The sequence below is a fragment of the Panthera pardus genome, unplaced genomic scaffold (assembly GCF_024362965.1).
Source record: "Panthera pardus isolate Hobbes unplaced genomic scaffold, ASM2436296v1 HiC_scaffold_17, whole genome shotgun sequence".
Lineage (NCBI taxonomy): Eukaryota > Metazoa > Chordata > Mammalia > Carnivora > Felidae > Panthera > Panthera pardus.
In genome coordinates this window covers 140,086,395-140,106,883 of record NW_026526732.1, presented here as the reverse complement: position 1 = coordinate 140,106,883, position 20,489 = coordinate 140,086,395, and the positions used below count along the sequence as shown (strand labels likewise).

At 44.3% G+C, this 20,489-nt stretch overlaps 2 protein-coding genes and 1 long non-coding RNA gene across 10 annotated transcripts in view; 2 read left to right on the top strand and 1 right to left on the bottom strand.

The window, feature by feature from the left end:
• The first annotated feature begins 147 nt into the window (after positions 1-147).
• On the top strand, positions 148-1,558 carry TOMM6 (translocase of outer mitochondrial membrane 6). The gene is made up of 3 exons (XM_019457108.2): positions 148-388; positions 905-1,009; positions 1,235-1,558. The coding sequence occupies exons 1-2, from the start codon at positions 261-263 to the stop codon at positions 999-1,001; spliced, it is 225 nt and encodes a 74-aa protein (XP_019312653.1). The 5' UTR covers positions 148-260; the 3' UTR covers positions 1,002-1,009; positions 1,235-1,558.
• A 3,333-nt stretch (positions 1,559-4,891) lies between these two features.
• Positions 4,892-20,489, bottom strand: part of USP49 (ubiquitin specific peptidase 49) — a 91,553-nt gene continuing 75,955 nt past the window's right edge. For 5 of the 8 annotated variants that reach the window (XM_053905014.1, XM_019457096.2, XM_053905012.1 and 2 more), the window contains 5 exons: positions 15,855-17,220; positions 14,331-14,535; positions 9,995-10,103; positions 9,296-9,501; positions 4,892-8,136 (listed from right to left, as the gene is read on the bottom strand). In XM_053905014.1, coding sequence (XP_053760989.1) covers positions 7,946-8,136; positions 9,296-9,501; positions 9,995-10,103; positions 14,331-14,535; positions 15,855-17,192 — 2,049 coding nt within the window. In that variant the 5' untranslated portion in view covers positions 17,193-17,220 and the 3' untranslated portion in view covers positions 4,892-7,945. The remainder of the gene's footprint in view (positions 8,137-9,295; positions 9,502-9,994; positions 10,104-14,330; positions 14,536-15,854; positions 17,221-20,489) is intronic. The other 3 variants (XM_053905013.1, XM_053905017.1, XM_053905018.1) reach the window with 3 other exon arrangements.
• LOC128777737 (uncharacterized) lies at positions 9,500-12,687 on the top strand. Its single transcript, XR_008423083.1, has 2 exons — positions 9,500-10,387; positions 12,329-12,687. It is a non-coding gene; the product is annotated as an uncharacterized LOC128777737 (long non-coding RNA).

Sequence of the window (20,489 nt, the reverse complement as noted above, 5' to 3'; positions counted from 1 at the left end):
CAGGTTGGCCAGCTGAAGGCCAAGAGGGAGCCAGAGGCGGGACGCGTCCAGGCGACTGTAGTGCCAGGCCGCGCTCCTCCCCTTGAGGAGCTCGGGGACGCGCAGCCCAGGAGTTCTCTCACCCGGGCGCCCGACCTCTCTGGAGCAGCTGCGCCCCCTGCCGGTCCGTAGCCGGCGGAAGTGCAAGACCGGAAGTTGCGTATCCTCCGGCGCCGACACGGTGCGTCGGGCGAGGCCTTGTGGATCTCGAGGGTACTACTATGGCTTCCAGTGGGGTCGGGGTGAGCGCCCCGGGCGCGGCGAATGAAGCTCCCGAAATTCCGGACAACGTGGGAGATTGGCTTCGGGGCGTCTACCGCTTCGCCACCGACAGGAACGATTTCCGGAGGTAACCGAAGTCCGGGAACTTGTCCTTTTCTGGCCCTCCGCTCCCCTATACACACCTCCCATACTTCCCATCTTCGCCCAACCTGGCGCCTTTACATTTGCCAGCGTTTTGGCCTCGCAGTGACTCTGGGTGTGCTTTGGAGAGGTCCTTGACTGGGAGAGTTCCCGTGCGGCAAAAGCGATCTTTTCAGTTACTGGGCTGCCTACAGAATCTCACCCTGACCAGGGGACCCGGGAAGAAGAGGCGCCAGCGCACAGGCTTTTCAGCCCTGGGCGAGTGTTTGATTGGCTTTTGCATTTGATCCCGTTAGACACAGGAACGACTGCCAAGCAAGTAACCACGTGGGTCGTGGGCAACCTGCCTTCGTAAAGATCTACCTTCCTGCAGTTCTAGAACAGTCTTTGTGCCCCCGGGAGGTTTTTCCAGGGTGGTGATGGTAAACCTTTACTCGTGGTATGTTTCATTAAAGACAAGTGACTCAGTGAGCACAGGGTTAATCAAATATTCTTTTTCCAGGAACTTGATCCTCAATTTGGGACTTTTTGCTGCAGGCGTTTGGCTGGCCAGGAATTTGAGTGACATTGATCTAATGGCCCCTCAGCCAGGGGTATAGCCAAATAGGTAAGCACTTAACTACTGTTCTGCGTGTCTAGGAGCCCTAAAGGCAGAGAGAAGCAATAATTTTTATCTTCTGTTTATAAAATGAAGGAGACTTGACATAAGGCCCTTGGCTACTCCTAGTTAAATATGTTTACAGACATTGCAAGAAATTTTGAGTCTCTTCCTAATTTCCCTTCAGGCTTTTACATTTCTAATGCCACCCGTTGTCCTGTCGTCTGATTGCAGACACATGGAACTCCCTGTGCTGTACTCGAACCTTCCAAAAACAGCCTCCAATCTTTGACCATCACAAGACTTTCCCTGATGGAAGTTGAAGTTTCATTCAGACGGGCACCTTCCCTTCCCGATTGCCTTTTCTTCGTTGAGCCCACTCAGAACTCCATTCTCTGGTCAGCAGTCAGGCTTCAGCCAAAGTGTTGTCCTCTGTTCTATAAAGTTCTGTACATAGGTCCAAAGTTTCTGCAGGGGGTGATTTTTGCTCTTGTCCTGAGGAATAACCTAATGGTATTTTAACAAATATTTGGAATAAAGACTGCACGCAAAGACAAATCATTTTATTCTTTTAATAAGAAACTTCGGCTTACAAAAACAAGGTGTAAAAAGTCAAGATTTACAAAAATCATAAAAACATGATTTATATTTCACACTCAAAAGAGACAGGAACAAGCCTCAAACATGGATTGTAACAGAGGTGGTTTGCTTCATATTGAAAAAAAAAAAAGGAAACTGTAGCCATTGTACTTGATGTGAACATAAGAGGAAACTTATTTTTGAGGAATTTCCATTTTTGAGCAGAACTAGAGGAAGAAGCCATTCGGTGTTGCATAGCATTTTAGTGCACCAGGTGGGTTTTCCAGGCACCAAGGGGGCATTGTTGCTGTAATAGAGTGGGATTTGTTGGTAGAAAGAGGGCAGTGATGTGCAGGTGGAGGCAAGGTGTAAGCAAGCCTGGGCAGTGGGCACTAAAGAAACTGCTTGAGGAAGCTGCTTTCTTCCCAAGGAAATGTTTTCTGACCCTAAAAGTCATGGTAGTGCCACTGTCCAGGAGTTTGGAGTTCTTTGGAAATGGAATATGAAAGGAACTGGCATGGAAAAGACTCATGTAGGCTCAGAAAGATGTGGAAATAGAGACAAGTTCCCCATGGCCATTTTTTTCTACTTGATTTATTCTAGGTATTTTTATCCTTATTATTTTGTTTTATTTTTAAAGTTTATTTAAGTAGTCTGTACACCCAACATGGGGCTCAAATTCACAATCCCGAGATCAGAAGTCACATGATCTTCCAACTGAGCCAGCCAGGCACCCCATCTACTAGGCATTTTTTAAAATCCTGCTTTTCCATGCCAAGTCTCCTGTGGAACTAGTATGGGATTAAAGGACATGAATTGGAAAGGGAGGTCAGTATGAATGCACCACAGTGGCCTAATTGTTAGAGTTGACAGATGTCTAGCAATCTGTTCACAAAAGGTAAATAGGACAAAACAGTCCTTCTTGACCCTGCTGGCATAAATCTCATTAAGAAATCTGATTGAGAATTAGATTGTATATGTATTTTAAAAAGCACCATTCTCTTGTATTGATCGGGTAGGTCCCACCTGTTAGGGAAGAGTTTGAGCTGTGAATTCAGGCCTGTGGCTAGCTTACCACGAAGCCCTCACCCTCTAAGAATCTATCTATACTGGGACCACAGATGATTTGATAGTTTTGTAACTTACTGGGTGTTACGATGAGGAAGGGTCATATACATGAGAGCAAGGCTTAGGTTTGAAGCCATCACCTCCCAAATGGTGACCAGGAAGGAAACTTTTAAGCCATAGCATAGATTCTAAGCCCGTTCATATCTGTATCAGACCACTAAGACAAATACCAGCACCTCCTGTCCTTCATTGGTAGGAAACAGATCCTTGAAGTCGGCAACCCGATCCTACTCACAACTGAAAAGTCTATTTTAAAAGGTTTTTTAAAGTTGAAAAGAAAAATCCAGCAATGATGACATGGCAGCTTCCAAAAGCATAATTCACATTTCACTCAAAATTTAATGTTATAGCTTCATTTACTGTTAGTCAGTTTATAAAGCCATAATACTGGCATGGTAAAGTTTCATTTAAACTGGCTTCATTCCTCAAGTGTTAAGAATTTAGCAAGTAAAGCTCTCAAGTCTACAATTTCCCAAAATTTTGATGAACAGTCATTAATTTTGTAAATGAAAATGCTGGCTTTTATCATTCCAACACAACACCCTCCCCAAGGGAAGTCCATTTTACATCGGTGACGTGATATTCAGCCCTGGCTGGTTAACAGTACTATGAAAATCTCTTCTACTACCTATTTAGATTTTAAATGGAAACATGCCAGCAGAAGTAAGGAAAGAGTCCACAAAAATGACCATTTGCCTTAATGCCCTAGTGGCTATGGTGTATTTAGAGCAATGTGTGGGTTGAAAGAATAAGGTAACACTTGGTTCAAGTCAAAGCCCTAGACCAAGAGAATGGTTAAAGGTGGAAGATACAAAACTAAACTCACAGTCATATTTAGAAGGCGCTTTTTAGCTTTAGTGCTGACTTGAAAAAAAGGAACCACCACCAGGGAGGTGCATACTTACCCGGTAAAAAAAAAACTAAGTTGCCATGGGAGATTTTGCTCCAAAGGTACAACCTCCTCACCTAATTAGGCCAGTAATTAGGCTGAGGGAACCGGTTATCAAATGTGCTTCAAGTGGTGAGCTTTCTAAACACCCTTTGGTGAAGTCTCATGAGCTCATTGGAAACCTTAAGGTCAGAGTAAAAGGAACAGGCTATAAACAGCCCTGCAGGTGAGCAGACTGGGTCTTCTCCCCTTCCACAGCCACTCAGCACCATTCTAGTCAGCACCTGCCAGGAAAGGGGCTGGGGCGGGGGTGGCTGGGACAGGTTCTTTGAGCCTTCTCTTTTGCATATTACACAGTGCACTGGGCTTGCCTTACAATCTCAAGGTTCACATATAGGAGGTTGTGTTCTACACTGCTTCCTGAAATTTTGTGCAAAAGAACTTCAGAACTAATGAAAGTAATACCTCAGGAGGAATCATTTTTGTTTGACTTCTACCCTAAGTTGCCCAGCATTAGAAAAAAAGGCCCTTTCTGAACATTTGTGCTCTCCCAACCAGCTGGAAAGCAACCCTTCCACTTATAAGGTATAACCCGGCAAGGGTATATAGTATATGTTTAGGAAGAGGTAGCACTCCCAGCCTACCTGAAAAGGCCCGAGTTAATGTTTGGAACATAAAAGGAGTGGTGAAAAAGAATAGGGGACATAGTCTGCCTTGGAAAGCAGCCATTTGATGAATAGTGACAAATCCAAAGATTTTGGACATTACAGTAAAATTTCAGAATTTGCTGGTAATAATTATCTTTTACACACATGAAATGAAATGCTTTTACAAAGTCTGATACCAAATGTCCTTTACACTGTACAGACCCATTTGCCACTTAAAATGATACGGAGGCATCCTTTCCCTCACTTAATCTTTTCAATCCCATGCAAACCATAACTGGGTACAAGGCACCAAATGTTATGAATTGTATAAAATTAGTTCACAAAGCTTTATCAATAAGTAGAACAAACTCCATTTCCCCCTCCCTGCCTGCCCACCCACATCCCACCCCCCCATACCCAACCAAGTTTTCGTTCTGTCCTACTGTCGACCTCTCTCAGGCTTCTGGGGCCTGGTTAGGGCCATGCCCATGCCCCACTGCCAGGCCAACCCACTTCACTAGTTCTTGCACTGGGATGGAACTGGAAGCACAGCCAGAGAAGGGAACTTGTACAATCATTGACGCTAGAAGCCTTGCCATTAAAACCAAAAATAAACTCTGCTATTGAGTCCATAGGACACATTAACACTTCTACAGTTTCTAATTTTATTCATGACATTTTAAGAGACATCTGGAAATTCTTTACAGTGTGGCACTGCCCCCCTCAGCCCAAGAGGGGACTGGATCAAAGCTGGCAAGAGCTCTGCCTGCCATTTAATAAGAGCTTCAGTTCCTGGCTGTTGAGGGCATTCCTAATTTTTTTTTTTTTTTTAACACTAGCATGGATGCTCATCTCGGAGGCAACCACAAGGATGAGGGTCAAGCTAGATTGAGGTAAAGATCCTTTTTGAGGGCCAGGGTGCATTCATCTTGGCTGGCTACAGCAGGAAGTAAACACACCAGCCAACTACAAAGGGTTCCTGGAACGGGACTCGAACTACTTGCCTGGGAGAAGCAGGCCCGTAAGGTTCAGTTAGGAGATCTTGGGTTTGATTTGGCAGCATCTAGTCAACTTCTACCTGGTTCTTATTTTCTTCTCTTTAGAATGTTTCGATTTAAAGTAAGATGCAACTAAGAAATCCATCTACCTCCAATATGCAAATAAATTAAAGGCAAAGGGACACTTCCCGCACAATAGCCATCGGCTTATGCAGCAGGGAACTCTTTAATAAAAATCTCCATAAATACTAACTTCTCAACAGCGTCTAGTGCTGCTGCCTCTGGGTACCTGAGGTGTCTGTGACTGCAGGGGCACCTTCGAGAGTTTGCAGCTCAGCGAGGACTCTAGTGGTTTCTGGTCCAACTCCCTTTAAACCATTTTATTAATTTGATATGTGGGTGCTCAGCTAAGTTAAGCACTTATTTTACAAAATCCTTAAATCTGCTTAATAATTCTTATAAATATTTGGTATAAAACTATTTTTAAAAATTAAGTTTGAAGATCTTTTAATTTTCCATTAAATGTTCATTTTTCTGAAGTATTTCCCCCTAGACAGCCTGAGGGATGAAGTAGCTGCTCTATTAGTTCTTTTCCATTTGTAAGTTCTCTTTTTCTAGAATAAAGTACAGCATTCAAAGAAAGATGAGGCACAATTTATATTTTCCTTTCCTTCTTACTCTCTCTCTCTCTCTTTTTTTTTTTTTTTGAGTTAATGGGCTTTTCCATTGCCACAAAAAAGTCTTCACCAATCCTGCCAACTTAGAAAACGTGGATCTAGAGAGTATACCTTTACATCAGAGCCTCTGGCAGCAAGGGCAGCTGTGACACTTTAAAACAGTGTCCAGGAGAGGGTGAGCCCTGGTCCAAGCTTATACAAAAAAGCCTGCAGTAGACAATATAAACCAAACAGCATAAAAAATGCCATACGCTATCGCTTCCAAATAAAAGCTAAATATTACAGAAACCTCACAGTGTTGGAAAAAGCAAGTTTAATTTAAAATATATAGTCACTCCCCCTTAGCAGGGTGAGCCATTTTCTGTCTGAATTTCCTCCATGTCTCAGTGCTGTCTGTCAGGTCCTATGGGAGAGTTCATCTCAAAAGAGGTCAACAGCAAATGCTACAGACCTGCTCTGGAAATGGGGCTCACCAACACCCCTAAGCTACGACCCTCATTCTTGAACCCTCTCTTGTCCCAACCTCCCACCCTTCCCCAAACTCCCTCCACATCTGCTTCCTTCAAGTGACAACTGTATTCCTACCTGAATTGAAATGTTCGTATGATACACTCAGTCAAAAGATGAGCATTCATAATGACAGGTTGAGGCAGACTTCAGCAGCCCCCACGATGAGACTTCTGGTTTACGTTCACTTTTACTGGTGAGTCTAACTGAAGGATTGAGAAGGGAAATTCAGTGGTGCCTGATGGGGTGGAGGGTTTCCATCATTCCACTTAGAAACTGATCCAGTATAAAAACAAAGATGTATTTTACTAGCACTTAAGGACAGGGCACTCTTTTTTTCTCTGATGGATTGAGTGTAGTTAGATAAAGAAACAGTAGGGATTATCAGATTTAGGAGGAGATAGGCCAGGGCCAGCAGCAGTGAACTGTTCGGACATATGGGGGCAGATTCCTCAGCCCTAGGAAAGCAGAAATTCCCAAACCTTGTGTTGAACAAAAATGTTCTAGCCCTCTAGGTGCCACAAAGAAGCTGCAGGCTAAGAAAAGCTGCATGCTGCATGGAGGTGAGGACAGGTGACAGGCATTCAGATACGGCCTGGACCACCGGCTATCCCTGCCTCTCTCCTCAACTGAGTTCTGAGAAAGCCTCAGACAACTGACCTAAACACCAATTTAAACCAAACCATGTGCTTGCCCTACACCTGAACCAGGGATATGCTACAGAACTGGGTAGCCAGGAATGCCCTTAGGCTCAGCATGCAAGAAAGAACATGTCAGGGACAATGTATTGCTTCCCCATATGAACTGCTCCTTCTTTAGAATAGAGGGTTGTTCACACCAGTCTCAGAAGATGTGGAATGATTAAGTGACAGCAGCAGTAGCAGCCAGGGAGGGTAGGACACTGGAAAAATCTCCCATTCTGCATGGGGGAAATTTGCTCTATGCATCTCATTCCACTCTTCCACTGCTATCCTCTAAAAAAGGAAGTCTGCATGTTTTGAACCCCTGATGGTTACTTCCTTTGTAGGAACAAATCCTTATTATTCACCTCCTGCCCTGGAACCAATCTCATCCAGCAAGCTGCCAGCCCAGGGCCCCACCTCATGTGCTCTGTCCTGGGCTCCTCACAACAGGAGGGTTCCTCTGGCGTTGCAGGAGGTCCTGATTAGTGGGGGTCACAGAATGGAAAGAAAACATGGCTGCTCTCCTCGCTGCATATGATCAATTTTCTCCCTCTTTCCTCCACCCAGATCCTCTATATTCAGAAGCAACTGATGAAAGAATCTTCATAGAAGTTACTCCTTTTGATTTATCAAAGAGGGAATTCCCAAATCCATTCAAAAGAAAGGTGACTACAGATTTTAGGATAGGATAGGAAGTCACCTGGCACCTTCTGCTGTAGTCCCAGTGAGGCAAACCTAGCAATCTGTTCCTGCACTAAACCTTATTTCCTATAAGAGGAAAGATGTATGAACACCAACAGTTTAAAAGCAAGCCAGTCCTTGATACATGCCTCCCATTCAGGGGAAGGTCCGTGGTCTGCCCTCATCGTTGTTGCTGGGCTGCACCTGAGCTTGGAGTTGGGTTTCTGAAATTCTTGCATTGCCCTGAACTGTTCTTTGAGTGTAAAAAAGGATGTAGGCTTGAGTTTTGCACACTTCCTCGACACTGCATACATTCAGCTTTGAGTCATTGCAGTGGACCCAAAAACCTAGGAAACCAAAGGAAAGAAAGAGAGAAAATGACTATCCAACTTGTATTTCCAGTCAGCAGGCAAAACCAGGAGATGAAGAAAGGGACAGAGGAGTTCTGAATAGAGCCAACCCGATTGTTGGTGGTGGGGAAAGACAGGTAAATGAAACCAACAGACTTCCCTGCAGCCACTGGCTTTAACCCCATCAAACCCCACCACAACACTAACAATATTGACTGACTGTAATTTTTGTCCTCCTTTTATTCAGGCTTTTCCATTGTCCGTTAGGGCCTCTACAAAAACAGACTGAAGACTAGGGGCTAAGAGATGGGAAGAGGAGGAGGAGGAGAGGTGAAATGTAAATGGAGGAACGATAAAAGGAAAATTTAGAAGCAATAAAAAGTTATTTTACTCTGGCTGCCTCAAGGGCTAAGGGGTTCATTACTGAAAACACATCCGCAGCCCATGTGCCTCAGTACAATACCTGGGAGACTGTGCTCTGGGTACGAGGACTGAAAGCTCCTTGGGAGAGCCCTTGTATCCCCACACCTCCCATGGTAAGGATATAGTAAGCACTCTTTAAATGTCTTCAGCTTTATTATGAGCTGGGGCTAATGAGATTCATACATTATCTCCATGAGGTTAGGTAAGCCATAGCATTTCTGCATAACCACGAAGGAAACAGGTCTGCAGAAGCATTAATAATAGAATGTCCAGGGGCGCCTGGGTGGCTCAGTCGATTAAGCATCCGACTTCGGCTCAGGTCATGATCTCACAGTTTGTGAGCTTGAGCCCTGTGTCAGGCTCTGTGCTGACAGCTCAGAGCCTGGAACCTGCTTTGAATTCTGTCTCGCTCTCTCTCTCTCTCTCTCAAAAATAAATAAACATTAAAAATATATTTTTAAAAAATAATAGAACATCTAACATTAATTGAGCATTATGTGCTAGGGACCATGCTAAGTACTTTTACATGTGTCAGTTCCTGTCAATTCTTAGGGCAATCTTATGTTGTCACTTGGTGATATATCCAAAATTTGAATCCAACTTTTGTAATTCTTTCCACTGGATTTTAATGTATGCAATATCCCCCTAAAGATGAAATAAAAGGGAAGTGATGGAATGTGGACAAACCAACCCTCTTCCGTGTCCCCCACCCCACAGAGTAAAGCGCACGCACCTCCCTCTGTGTTGTAGCAATAGGCTGTGTAGTGTCCTGAGCCAAACCCTTTCCCGTGATGCATGACCACTGCGGAGAGATCATAGGCAAAGGTCTCTTTGTCAAGAGAGGAGAGCATGTCCCTGCAGCAGTAAGGTTCCATGTTTAATACCTGGTCAAAGACGACATGGACCCCAATCTTCTCTCGATGATTACGGCCAGACCACCTAAAACATAGATATAAATTTCTTACTAGTAAAAAATAGCATATGCTATCATAGGCAGAGGAAGGTAAAACAAGAGAAATGAGAAAACATAACCTTCCAGATTTGGTTTTTGCATCAATAAAACAGTGATCAGTATCCACATATATTTCCTGTGAATGTTCCATGATGTACTCTGAAACTAGAAATCCCTAAAATAACCTTGTTGTAGTTTACTGCCTGCCTTTTTTTTTCAGATTATATCATGCTAGATTCTGAAGATGACTCTATGTAAGCGCAAGGGAGGCTAGAAAATCTTTAAGCATGGACACGCAGTGCAGGCTAGCTGGTTAAACAGGGCTGTAAGGGCTAAAGCCCTGTCCCTGGTTCCAACATTTAATCGCCACAGAAAAGTGCAAGGTCTCTAGGGAACAGGCTTCCCCTCCCAATACCAAAGCCTTTGAAGCAGCTATCCCCACAGCTCACAGCCACCTGGAAGGCCCCAGAGCAAGCTCACCTGAATCTTTTAAGGTGCAGCCGGAGGACCTGAGGTAGTCTGTAGATCATTAACTGCTTTCTAGCTTCACTCAGAACAAGGGGTTTTGGATTGGATTTTCGTCGTTTGCCTATATGGTTTGGGAAGGTAGAAGACACAGATTGTGAGGAGTCTCATTCTTTCCTAGCTATGGCAGAGATAATGACTTGCCACTCAATATGCATTCTCCTTATCTGTCAGTATTTGAACCTCAGTTTCATTTGGGACAGCAATGTGACCCTCTGTAAGACTGCATAACCCAGCCTCCTGTGCCTGCCTGGTGTGGCCACGGCAGTTCTGCCAGAGATGAAAGGGATGATTGTGTGGCGAACCTTGGGATGACTGCAACTGCCCAAACTGCTCTTGGACCAACAGGTAACCTCGGGGATGGAAACCCTAGTCAAGTTGAAAGGTGGAAGGCGCTTGGGTCCCCAGTGACCATGCAGCTGCCATGCTGGCCCCTGAATATTCTTCAGACTTCTTTTTACATAACAGAAAAAAAAAAAAAAAAAAAAAAAAAAAAAACAACTAAAACTTGTTTCAAGTCATTATTGTTTCAGTTGACTGAAAAACAAACCTAATCCTGATATATCCACTTCTAAGAGTTTGCATCAGCAACCTCCAAAACTGATACAGGTTTAGGGTGGTATACTCCTGATATCATATATTCATTAATGGAATATAATGGAAGGTCACTGCAACAATAGGCACACAGAGTAGATGCATATGTTGGGGTTCTATGCCTTTATATATGGGCTTATAACTTAGGATGCACCAAAATGTAATTTTTAAAGGTTTTTGTTTTCCTCAGGTAGGTCTAATTCTGTTTGCTGCTCACAGCTGGTTTTATGCCATTCAAAACTCTATCTCCCGTTTTCTCTCCTGTGAAATGGGGAATAATGCATGTATTTCAGGCTTAGGAAAAAAGTAAAATGATACAGGATTACCAAAGGACAGAATATTTGTTTGTTTGTTTATTTATGTTTGTTTATCTTTGAGAGAGACAGAGTGTGAGTGGAGGAGGGGCAGAGAGAGAGGGAGACACAAAATCCAAAGCAGCTCCAGGCTTTGAGCTGTCTGCACAGAGCCTGACACGGGGCTCGAACTCACAAGCCATGAGATCACGACCTGAGCCGAAGTCGGATGCTCAACTGACTGAGCCACGGAGGCATCCCAGGACAGAATATTTTAACAGATTCTTTTTTTCAGCATGATTTGTTTGTGGCATATATAAACATTTAGAAAAGAAACTGCTGGTTTTATAGTTTTATGCTATACCTAGTTTTTGAAACATTTTCTTGGATAAGCACATTGCTGGACATGTAGGACAAGGTGGACAGGCTGGCCAAATTCATCCAGTCCAAAGCAGAACCAGTGCTCAGACTCTAATTTTGTTTCTGAAGCTACTGAGTTGTGAGGAGAATGCATTTTTTTTTTTTCTAATATTTATTTATTTTGGGGAGAGTGCAAGCGGGGGAGGGGTAAAGAGAGCAGGACAGAGGATCCAAAGTAGACTCTGTGCTGACAGTCTGACAGCAGCGAGCCCAGCGTGGGGCTTGAAGTCAGAAACTGAGCCAAAGTCGGATGCCCAACTGACTGAATTACCCAGGTGCCCCGAGGAGAATGCATTTCTAAATTACATCAAATAGGGGCACCTGGGTGGCTCGGTCGGTTAAGTGTCCGACTTCAGCTCAAGTCATGGTCTCACGGTTTGTGAGTTCGAGCCCTGTGTCAGGCTCTGTGCTGACCGCTCAGAGCCTGGAGCCTGCTTCACATTCTGTGTCTCCCTCTCTCTCTGCCCCTCCCCCACTCGTGTTCTGTCTCTCTCAAAAAATAAAACAAATGTTAAAAAAATAATACATCACATCAAATAAACCATGGAAATAAAGTTCTCTTAATTCCCATCAGAAGCCTTCTCTGAAACCACTTATAGACAACCAGTCAGTTATTATATTAACTAGACTGGTGAATGGATGGGAATATAAAATTAGTGGTCCACTGTGGTGCCTGCTAATTGTTTTTGAGCTATCATGGTCTCAATGTCTGAAGAGCCTGACATCTGATTCTAAGTTGTACCTATACCATTCATGAAAGGTAGCAGATCACAGCCAGATGACGCTTCACAGAGCTTCCTGTGACAACAGGATGTGAAGCTGCTGGTTTCACAACAGACTGCAGCAGAATGAGCGTGCCATAGGACCTTTGACTAGGGCTGGTGGTCATGACATGTAGGGGCATGAACAGAAAGAATCCAAAGAGGGGCCTGGCCTTATTTTACATTCTGATTCACCAGCAGATTTTCAAAAATTCTTGCAGCTCTGCCTGGGAACCCTGGCAGCGACTGCCACTCTCAGCAGAGGGAGTATGTGAGCTAAGATGAACACAATATAGAAACTGGCTTTGTTTCCCTAAAATGAAATTCACAAAGAAAAAGAAATGACTGATTCAACAGAGATTGATCAGTTCTGTCTCCATTTGATTAAGCTGGCCACATAGAGAGCGAGAAGACTGATAGTTTTGAAACTTCACAGACAACAAAAATACATCTTGTACTTTCACCATAGATTCCCTTCCCCATTTGAACTCGCCTAGAGAAATCCTGGAAATTGGCACATCTGGCAACCAGAAAAACATGGCTTTCTTGCAAAAATAAATACAAAATATTTCTTACCTAATCTGTCATGTCTGAGAATGATGAAGTTCAGCTTTTAACATCCGTCTGTTCCTTACAAGTAAGAAGCTTTAAGAATCACTATCTTAAGAAAACCAAATAGGGAGCACCTGGGTGGCTTAGTCAGTTGCGTGTCCAACTTAGGCGTGGGTCATGATCTCGTGGTTCGTGGGTTTGAGCCCCGCATGGGGCTCTGTACTGACATCTCGGAGGCTGGAGCCTGCTTCAGATTCTGTCTCCCTCTGTCTGCCCCTCCCTGCTGCACTCTCTCTCTCAAAAATAGACATTAAAAAAAAAAAAAGAAAACCAAATAGATACTGCTCTTAATAAGATACTTTAGGTCACTATCTTTATATCTCAGTGAGGAACAGGGCAGGTGACTCTATAGTCAACCAAGTACAGCATTCTAAAATGGCAAAATGGGGGCACCTGGGTGGCCCAGTTGGTTAAGTGTCTGATTCTTGATTTCCACTTAAGTCATGATCTCATGGTTCGTGGGACCGAGTCCTATGTCAGGCTCTGTGCTGACAGCGCAGAACCTGTGCTTGGGTTCTCTCTCATCCTCTCTCCCTGCCCCTCTGCTGCTCATGTGTTCTCTCTCTCTCTCTCTCTCTCTCTCTCTCTCTCAAAATAAATAAATGTTAAAAAAAAAATAAGTGGCAAAATTATATCAAGTATGACTTTTGATTTTTGTTCTGATTCTTCAGGGACAACATGTTTCCCACTATTTACTATTTTAAAGACGATATGCAAACATACTAAGAAGGGTCATCATAAGATTGTGGTTCCCAAAACTTGTAGTCCAAATTATTTTATGGCTGCAAATTGATTTCAAGATATGTACACAATCCATTAATTTTAGCTTCCAAATCTTGACATGCCAAAAAACCCAAACATGAGTTTCCAAGTTTGCTCTGTATTCCCTCTGTATGTGCTGGGTTAGCAAAAGCATTGAGTGTTAGTGTGGCAAGACAGAAGGAGGTCTGTGTCAGATGTCTACGTAACTACATGGAAAGAGTTCCACTTTAAATTAGAGCCATGGCAGAGATACTTTATGACCTCCTTCCCCCACTTCCCCAAATGCATGGCATGTGAAGGCATGTGAAAACAAATGCAGAAAGTAACCATGAAGATGATGCACCTTACGACTTGCTTTCTTGGTCTCCTACCAATCTTTAGCATCAATTCTGACAGACTTGAAATCTACAAATTCGGTACAAAAATACACATTTCTGATACCGTAACCCTCACACAGGCTATGCCACCTGACTTTAGATGAAATAAGAACCGTCAAATCTATATTCATGAATTTAAGTAGGACCCTTGTAGCACTAGGAAGCAAGTACTAACATTCTTAGATTCCCCATTTCAGGATCCTTTCAATGCCTCCCAAGATAACAACTAATGTCAATCACAGCAGGAGTCAAAGGAAGCCCAACACCTAGGTTTGGTTTTGTTTTTTAACATACGACGTCGACATGCTTGTTTTCAGGAAAATGGGAGGAAAAAAAATCTTTAAAAGATGCTTTAAAACCACTCAGAATTATCATTGTTACTTTTGATGAAAAGGGCAAAAGCAGCATCTTAAACTGATATTTCAGGTGCACACCCACCTCTCCCCCTCCACTTCCACCTCCCAGCACTCACTGTTACACTGGTCACAAGCGTAGATTCTCCCTTCCAGGGCCTCTGTCTCTGTGAACTTGGCCAGCATCTCAGTGAGCAGGCACTCAGTCTGATTCAAAGGGACAAACCCCTTTTCTATGCAGTGATACCGTTCAGGGAATTCCAGGGACAAATCCCAAAAGGGCTCAATGGTATTGGATTTGTAATTGCATGATACACATGTGACCTAGAATGAAAAGATTGATTCACAGGTTATATAATCTCCATGCTTCCCACATACACTTTTGCTCGATTTACAGAAAACACATAATCTACCAAAACTAAGTGTAGTTTTCAAAAAAATCTTTCACTGTAATACTAAAATAATAACTTTAAGAGCATTAGAGCATATTACTTCTGGTATACATTGCTAACTATGATGCCAGCTGGAACTGGAAAACTACACAGCACAGGTTATTACTTTCCCGTTTCTCTCTTCTCTTCTCCCAAAGCATGCTCTACCATTCAATGCTGTGGTAGTACAGACCAATAGTTATCATGGGATCATTCACAGATCGGTCTGAGATAGAGAATTGGCAGATTCCTGTCTGCTTCTCTCATCCTCACAACTTCTTCATCCAGACTTTGCTCCTTCCACCCACTCCAACTTGCCTCTCTTTTTTGCCCTTGTTTCTTGCAGTATCCCTACACAGATCCTTGTATCCAAAGAGCCTCAGGGTACCTTATTAGACCTCCTCTCCCCCATAACCTTCCCGATGCACCTTTCTTCCTATGGACCCTCAGGGTGTAGAGGAAGTGCCCATAAATACTTCCCCTTTCACATGCTTAAAAAAAAGCCTAAATAAACCTTCTCTTCCATCCCATTCATCACTCTTTTAAAACTGTAAACACCAAGACACAAACCTCAGTAGCATAATGTAGAAGTTTCACCTCAATCTCTTAAGTTGTCCAGTTTTTTAACTCTAAAAATTCTTTCTGCACAAAGTTCTATCTATGAGTCTTGGCTTATGTCCCTACATGCTAACAATCCAGAAAAGAAGAGGTAATGAGCAACAGGAGAGAAGCTTGCTTAGGCCTTGGGCATCCTCCTAGCCACCTCCCTTCCTTTTATGTAAAGCATGTCCTGGAAGGAAGAATGCTCTTTCAAACTAGGGTGGAACCAGGGTTATAGGCAACCTGTTCAGTTTCCTGAAACTGATCTAGGGATGGCATGCCAACAATGGGTACTTAATTTTAACAATGAGATTATATTACCTATATTGTCATTAAAGCTTAAAGACATTCACTGAAAATGAAACGATATGGCAAATTCAACCAAAAACCTGCCCAGAAAGAGGAGGCAAGTTCCCCAACGAGGCCAACACAACGTACAGCACAATGCAAGGTACAATGGCCACCCCCCATTATGCGTAATTACAGCAAATGTTGGCTACCCTAGTCCTCCCAGATAACCTGTGGGAGGCACTCACAGGAAGCCCAAACTCTAACCAGCAAGCCTCCCTGCAGTGCGGTGGGCAGTGTAGGGGTCAGGGTGGGCCAACCTACCTGACTGAGTAGCTGCCCGTGGAATATGGTGTTCACCACCTTTAAGACCTGTTTGGTGAGCTTCCTCTGGGAGAAGGGGATGAGGATCCGGCGCGTGGTGCCCTCGGACTCGAGCTCTTGCTGCACTTTGTGCAACAGCTCACAGAGGAATTCCTGCGCGTCCTGCTGGTCGTAGCCCCGGAAGGCGGGGATCAGGCTCCACACGGAGTGAAGCATGGCGAAGGGCGACACCAGGGCCCACTTGCCGGACCACATGACACGGAAGAGGGTGTGCAGTTCGTGACAGAGGGAAATGTGCTTCGAGCTCGGCTCCTTGTTCTGGATGAGTTCTAGGCTCCTGCTGATGGAGGCCCCGCCGTTGAAGCAGAGGCCCTCCCGCTCGCACGACTCAGCCCGGTCGCTCCTGGCCGACAGCTCGGTGGCCGAGCTGCCAGCCGGCCTGCCCGAGAGCGGAGCCTTCCCGTTGGGGGCCTTGGGAAATAGTTGTTGGGTCTGGGAAGGGTCGAGGTTCAGAAAACACTCGCGGAACTTCTGGAGGTGGCTGAGCACCTGCAGGATGGAGTTCATGTAGCAGGTGTTGCCCAGGTTGCGCAGGCCCGTGACGCCCGGCGCTATGGCGGGCGCGCGGCGCGGCTGGGGGCGGCCCCCGGCGGGCGCGCGCGGCGGGGCGGGGCGCGGGGCGGTGGCGCGGGGCGCGTGCAGCAGCAGGCGCGCGCTCTTGCGCGGAGGGGCGCTGGCCAGCTCCTCCAGCAGCCGCCGTTTCACCTCGCGCCGCCGCTGCCGCGCCTCCTCCTTCTTGCGCTCCAGCGCCTCCTCCTGCCGCCGCTGCTCCAGCTTCGCCTGGCCGCGGGAGCTCTTCTCGAACCAGAGCCGCAGCGTCTTGGCCAGCAGGCGCTGGCGCCGGTACCACAGAGCCGTGAGCATCTGCGGCTGTCCCTGAGGAGCGCGCTGCGGCGGGACGGCGTCCTCGCCCGAGGCCATGGACCGCAGCGTCCGGCCGCGCCTCAGCGGCGGGTCCTGCTTCTGGCCCCTGACCGCCAGGAGGGAGCTTCTGAGCAGCTTCAGGTCCCCCTCGGGGTTATCGTTGAGCACATAGTCCTTGCACAGGTAACAGAACACGTACAGATCTCGGACCTCCATAGCTAGCGGGTGCCCAGTCTCCTCAAAGTGTTTAAGGGCGTGATCCTCGATGTAGCGGCCGCAGGCCACGTGGGAGCACTTGAGACAAGCCCACACCGACTCGGTGGTGGCGCACTCCCTGCAGCACCACTTCTGCGGGTTCAGGATGGAGTGGTCCTGGGCGAGCCGCAACCGCCCGACATGTTTGCATCTATCCATGTCTTATAGAAGGCTCCAGTCTTTCAACCTGACACGACAGAGCCCCAGAAAAAGAGAGAGAGAGAGAGAGCTTTCAGCAAAATCTTTTCCTAGAAAAAGGCTCGCAACCGCCGTTTTCAACTCAATGCTCACTAGTTTTCAATTCAAAATTGGTTCCTTTGGAAGGAAGTTAAGAGATAAAATACTGTCTTGGGGGGAGGGCTTGGCACCAAGTCGAATCTTTACATTTTCTAAGCTTGTATAAATTCCCGAATATCAGCTAATTTTTACGTGAAGCTGATTTGTATTCCTTAATGTCATTACCCTTAGTTCATTCACATTGCACCCAACTGGCCACCAGGGGAAAGAAACTTGTATTCTGAACCATCTCTGAACTGATCATGTCCTCTGTATCTTGTACTGATCAAGATCTTAGTTGTATGCACAAAGGGACAGGAGAGGAGAGACACAATGTTTCAAATACCAGTAAGAGATGAAGACCCTCAAATGTAAAGGCAATCTTAGGTCAGTTTCAATGTATTTCAAAATAGAGGTAACAGGACAGGTAAAAGGAAGAAAGAGAAAGTCCTCTACAGTACAAGGTGCCATTTTTCTTTAAAAATTTTTTAATGTTTATTTTTGAGAGAGAGAGAGAAACAGAGTGCGAGCAGGGGAGGGGCAGAGAGCGAGGGAGACAGAATCTGAAGCAGGCTCCAGGCTCCGAGCTGTCAGCACAGAGCCTGACACGAGGCTTGAACTCATGAACCTTGAGATCTTGACCTAAGCTGAAGTTGGATGCATAACTGACTTAGCCACCCAGGTGTTCCTAAGGTGCCATTTTTCTTTTCTTGGGTCCAAAGAACCTGGCTAAGGAGATAGTCTGTGAGTCTGAATCTAAATAACTTTTTTTTTTTTTTTTTGTAGTAGGCTCTACACCCAGCATGGTGCTCACACTCACAACCCCTAGATCAAGAGTCACATGCTCTACCGACTGATCCAGCAAGGCACCCCAATCTAAATAACATTTTATATGTCCACTATGGTCTGAATGTTTGTGTAACCCCCATTCATGTGCTAAAATGCCCCTTGCCCAAGGTGATGGTATTAGGAGGCAGGGCCTTTGGGAGATGATCAGGTCATGAATGGGTTGACCCCCCTCATGGAATGAGCCTTCACGAATGGGATTTTAGTGTCCTTATAAAACAGTTCCCTCACCCCTCACCCACGTGAGGACACAGTGAAAAGCCAGTCTTATGGCCGTGAATCAGGAAGTCCTTACCAGACATGGAATTTGGTGCCATGATCTTGGGACATCCCAGCCTTCAAACTAAGAGAAACATTTGCTGTTTATAAGCCACCGAGTCATGGTATTTTTGTTATAGCAACCCTGAGGGACTAAGACAATGTGAAAAGCACATGTACATCTTGTAGAAACGGTGGGAAAACTTTTACTTTCGTTACTAAAAGTATATGTAAGTACCGAATTAGATCTCTTAGGACAAGTGATGGAGTGGCTACTGGTGTAACCAAACTACCAAGCAAAAAGAAAAAAAAAAAAACCAAAAAAAGCAAATCTTCCAGATGATATACCTGAAAATGCTTTTTAAAATAGTGGCAACAATACAGAGAAAGACAGATACCATATGGTTTCACTCTTATGTGGATCCTGAGAAACATAACAGAAACCCATGGGGGAGGGGAAGGAAAAAAAAAAAAAAAGAGGTTAGAGTGGGAGAGAGCCAAAGCATTAGAGACTGTTAAAAACTGAGAACAAACTGAGGGTTGATGGGGGGTGGGAGGGAGGGCAGGGTGGGAGGGAGGGCAGGGTGGGTGATGGGTATTGAGGAGGGCACCTTTTGGGATGAGCACTGGGTGTTGTATGGAAACCAATTTGACAGTAAATTTCATATATTAAAAAAAAAAAAAAAAGAAAAAAAAAAATTAAAAAAAAATTAAAAAATAAAAAAAAAAATAAAATAAAATAAAAAAATAAAATAAAATAGTGGCAACATATTGAGCTTTTTTCTTCTTCCTGTCTTCCTAACATTGCTTCTTCCATATTGTTCTTCCGAGAAACCTAATGGGCAATTTCTCTAAGGAAAAGAGGCTAGACAATTAATTTAAAAGAAAACTCTTTATTCTTTGGAACCTTGACAGTTTTTTTTTTCTTTGCCAGTACCAATATTTAAATTTCCTAAAGGTATTTCCTCCTATAAACTTCCTTCAACCCCATTTCTTCTACACTTTCATTTCTGTGAGCAAATGAAGTTGCATGATTATGGAGTCACCCAGAGAAGTTTTAAATCCAGTATATTCTGAGTAGTTCCTTTAATTGGTTTCCAGATGCCCTTTTTGGCCTTGTCCTATTGCTAAAACCTACAACTATATACCACAGGACCAAATGAGAGATCCTTCCTATTTTTTATTGCCCATTCCAGATTGGCAAAGGCCATGTCCCTAGATAAGAAACCCTTAAATCATACAAAGGAAAGCAACCTAGGTGATCTTCAATCAAGTCAGATCATGCTTTTCCTTTGAGTTCTTTCAGGATTTAGGTTCTCCTACATTATTTTTCTAATTATTGATTTGTTTTACTAAGTGCCCTGTAAGTCTCTGGATGTATTTCCTAACTAGATATAATCTTCTTCGGTGAGAAGATCATGTGTTATATTTCTTTTTTCACCCCTTTATAGCTTCACAATTTGTGGGTGCTCAACTCTTAGTGGTCAGAGGTGTTCTGTCAGACTTACCTTCCCACACAGTCCAGAATGGCACTGAATTAACCATTTCTTTTTACTTTTTGTAGGGCACAGCCAGATTAAAACGTACATATATTAAAAACATGAGATGGTAAATAAATGAATTTTCTTTTTGCTATTTATTACCAACCAAAAGTTGAAGTTGAGTATGCATGGTGCTTGTAACCAATTACTGGGGACACAAAAGAAAGTCAATAATTACAGAGCGAAGGGGGAAGCAAAATCAAGAGACTGGCAACTCTCAAGTTCCTCACTTAATATTTTTCAAAATGTAGTTTCTGAGCCACTTACCAGCATCAGAATTCCCTAGGATACTTGTTATTTGTACAGATTTCTGGTCACAGCTCCAAACCTAATGAATCAGAATCTGGGGAGGGGTCTCAAGTCTCCATTTAAAATAAGCCCTACAGAGGACTTGCTTGTGCATTAAAACCTCAGAACCACTGCACTAATCCAGTAAATGATAGGGATGAAGATGTCCTCATGGAAATCAAAGAAAGAATTTTCTTTCTCGACATCTTCTACTTCAACCAACATTAATTATCCAATAGAACTTCCA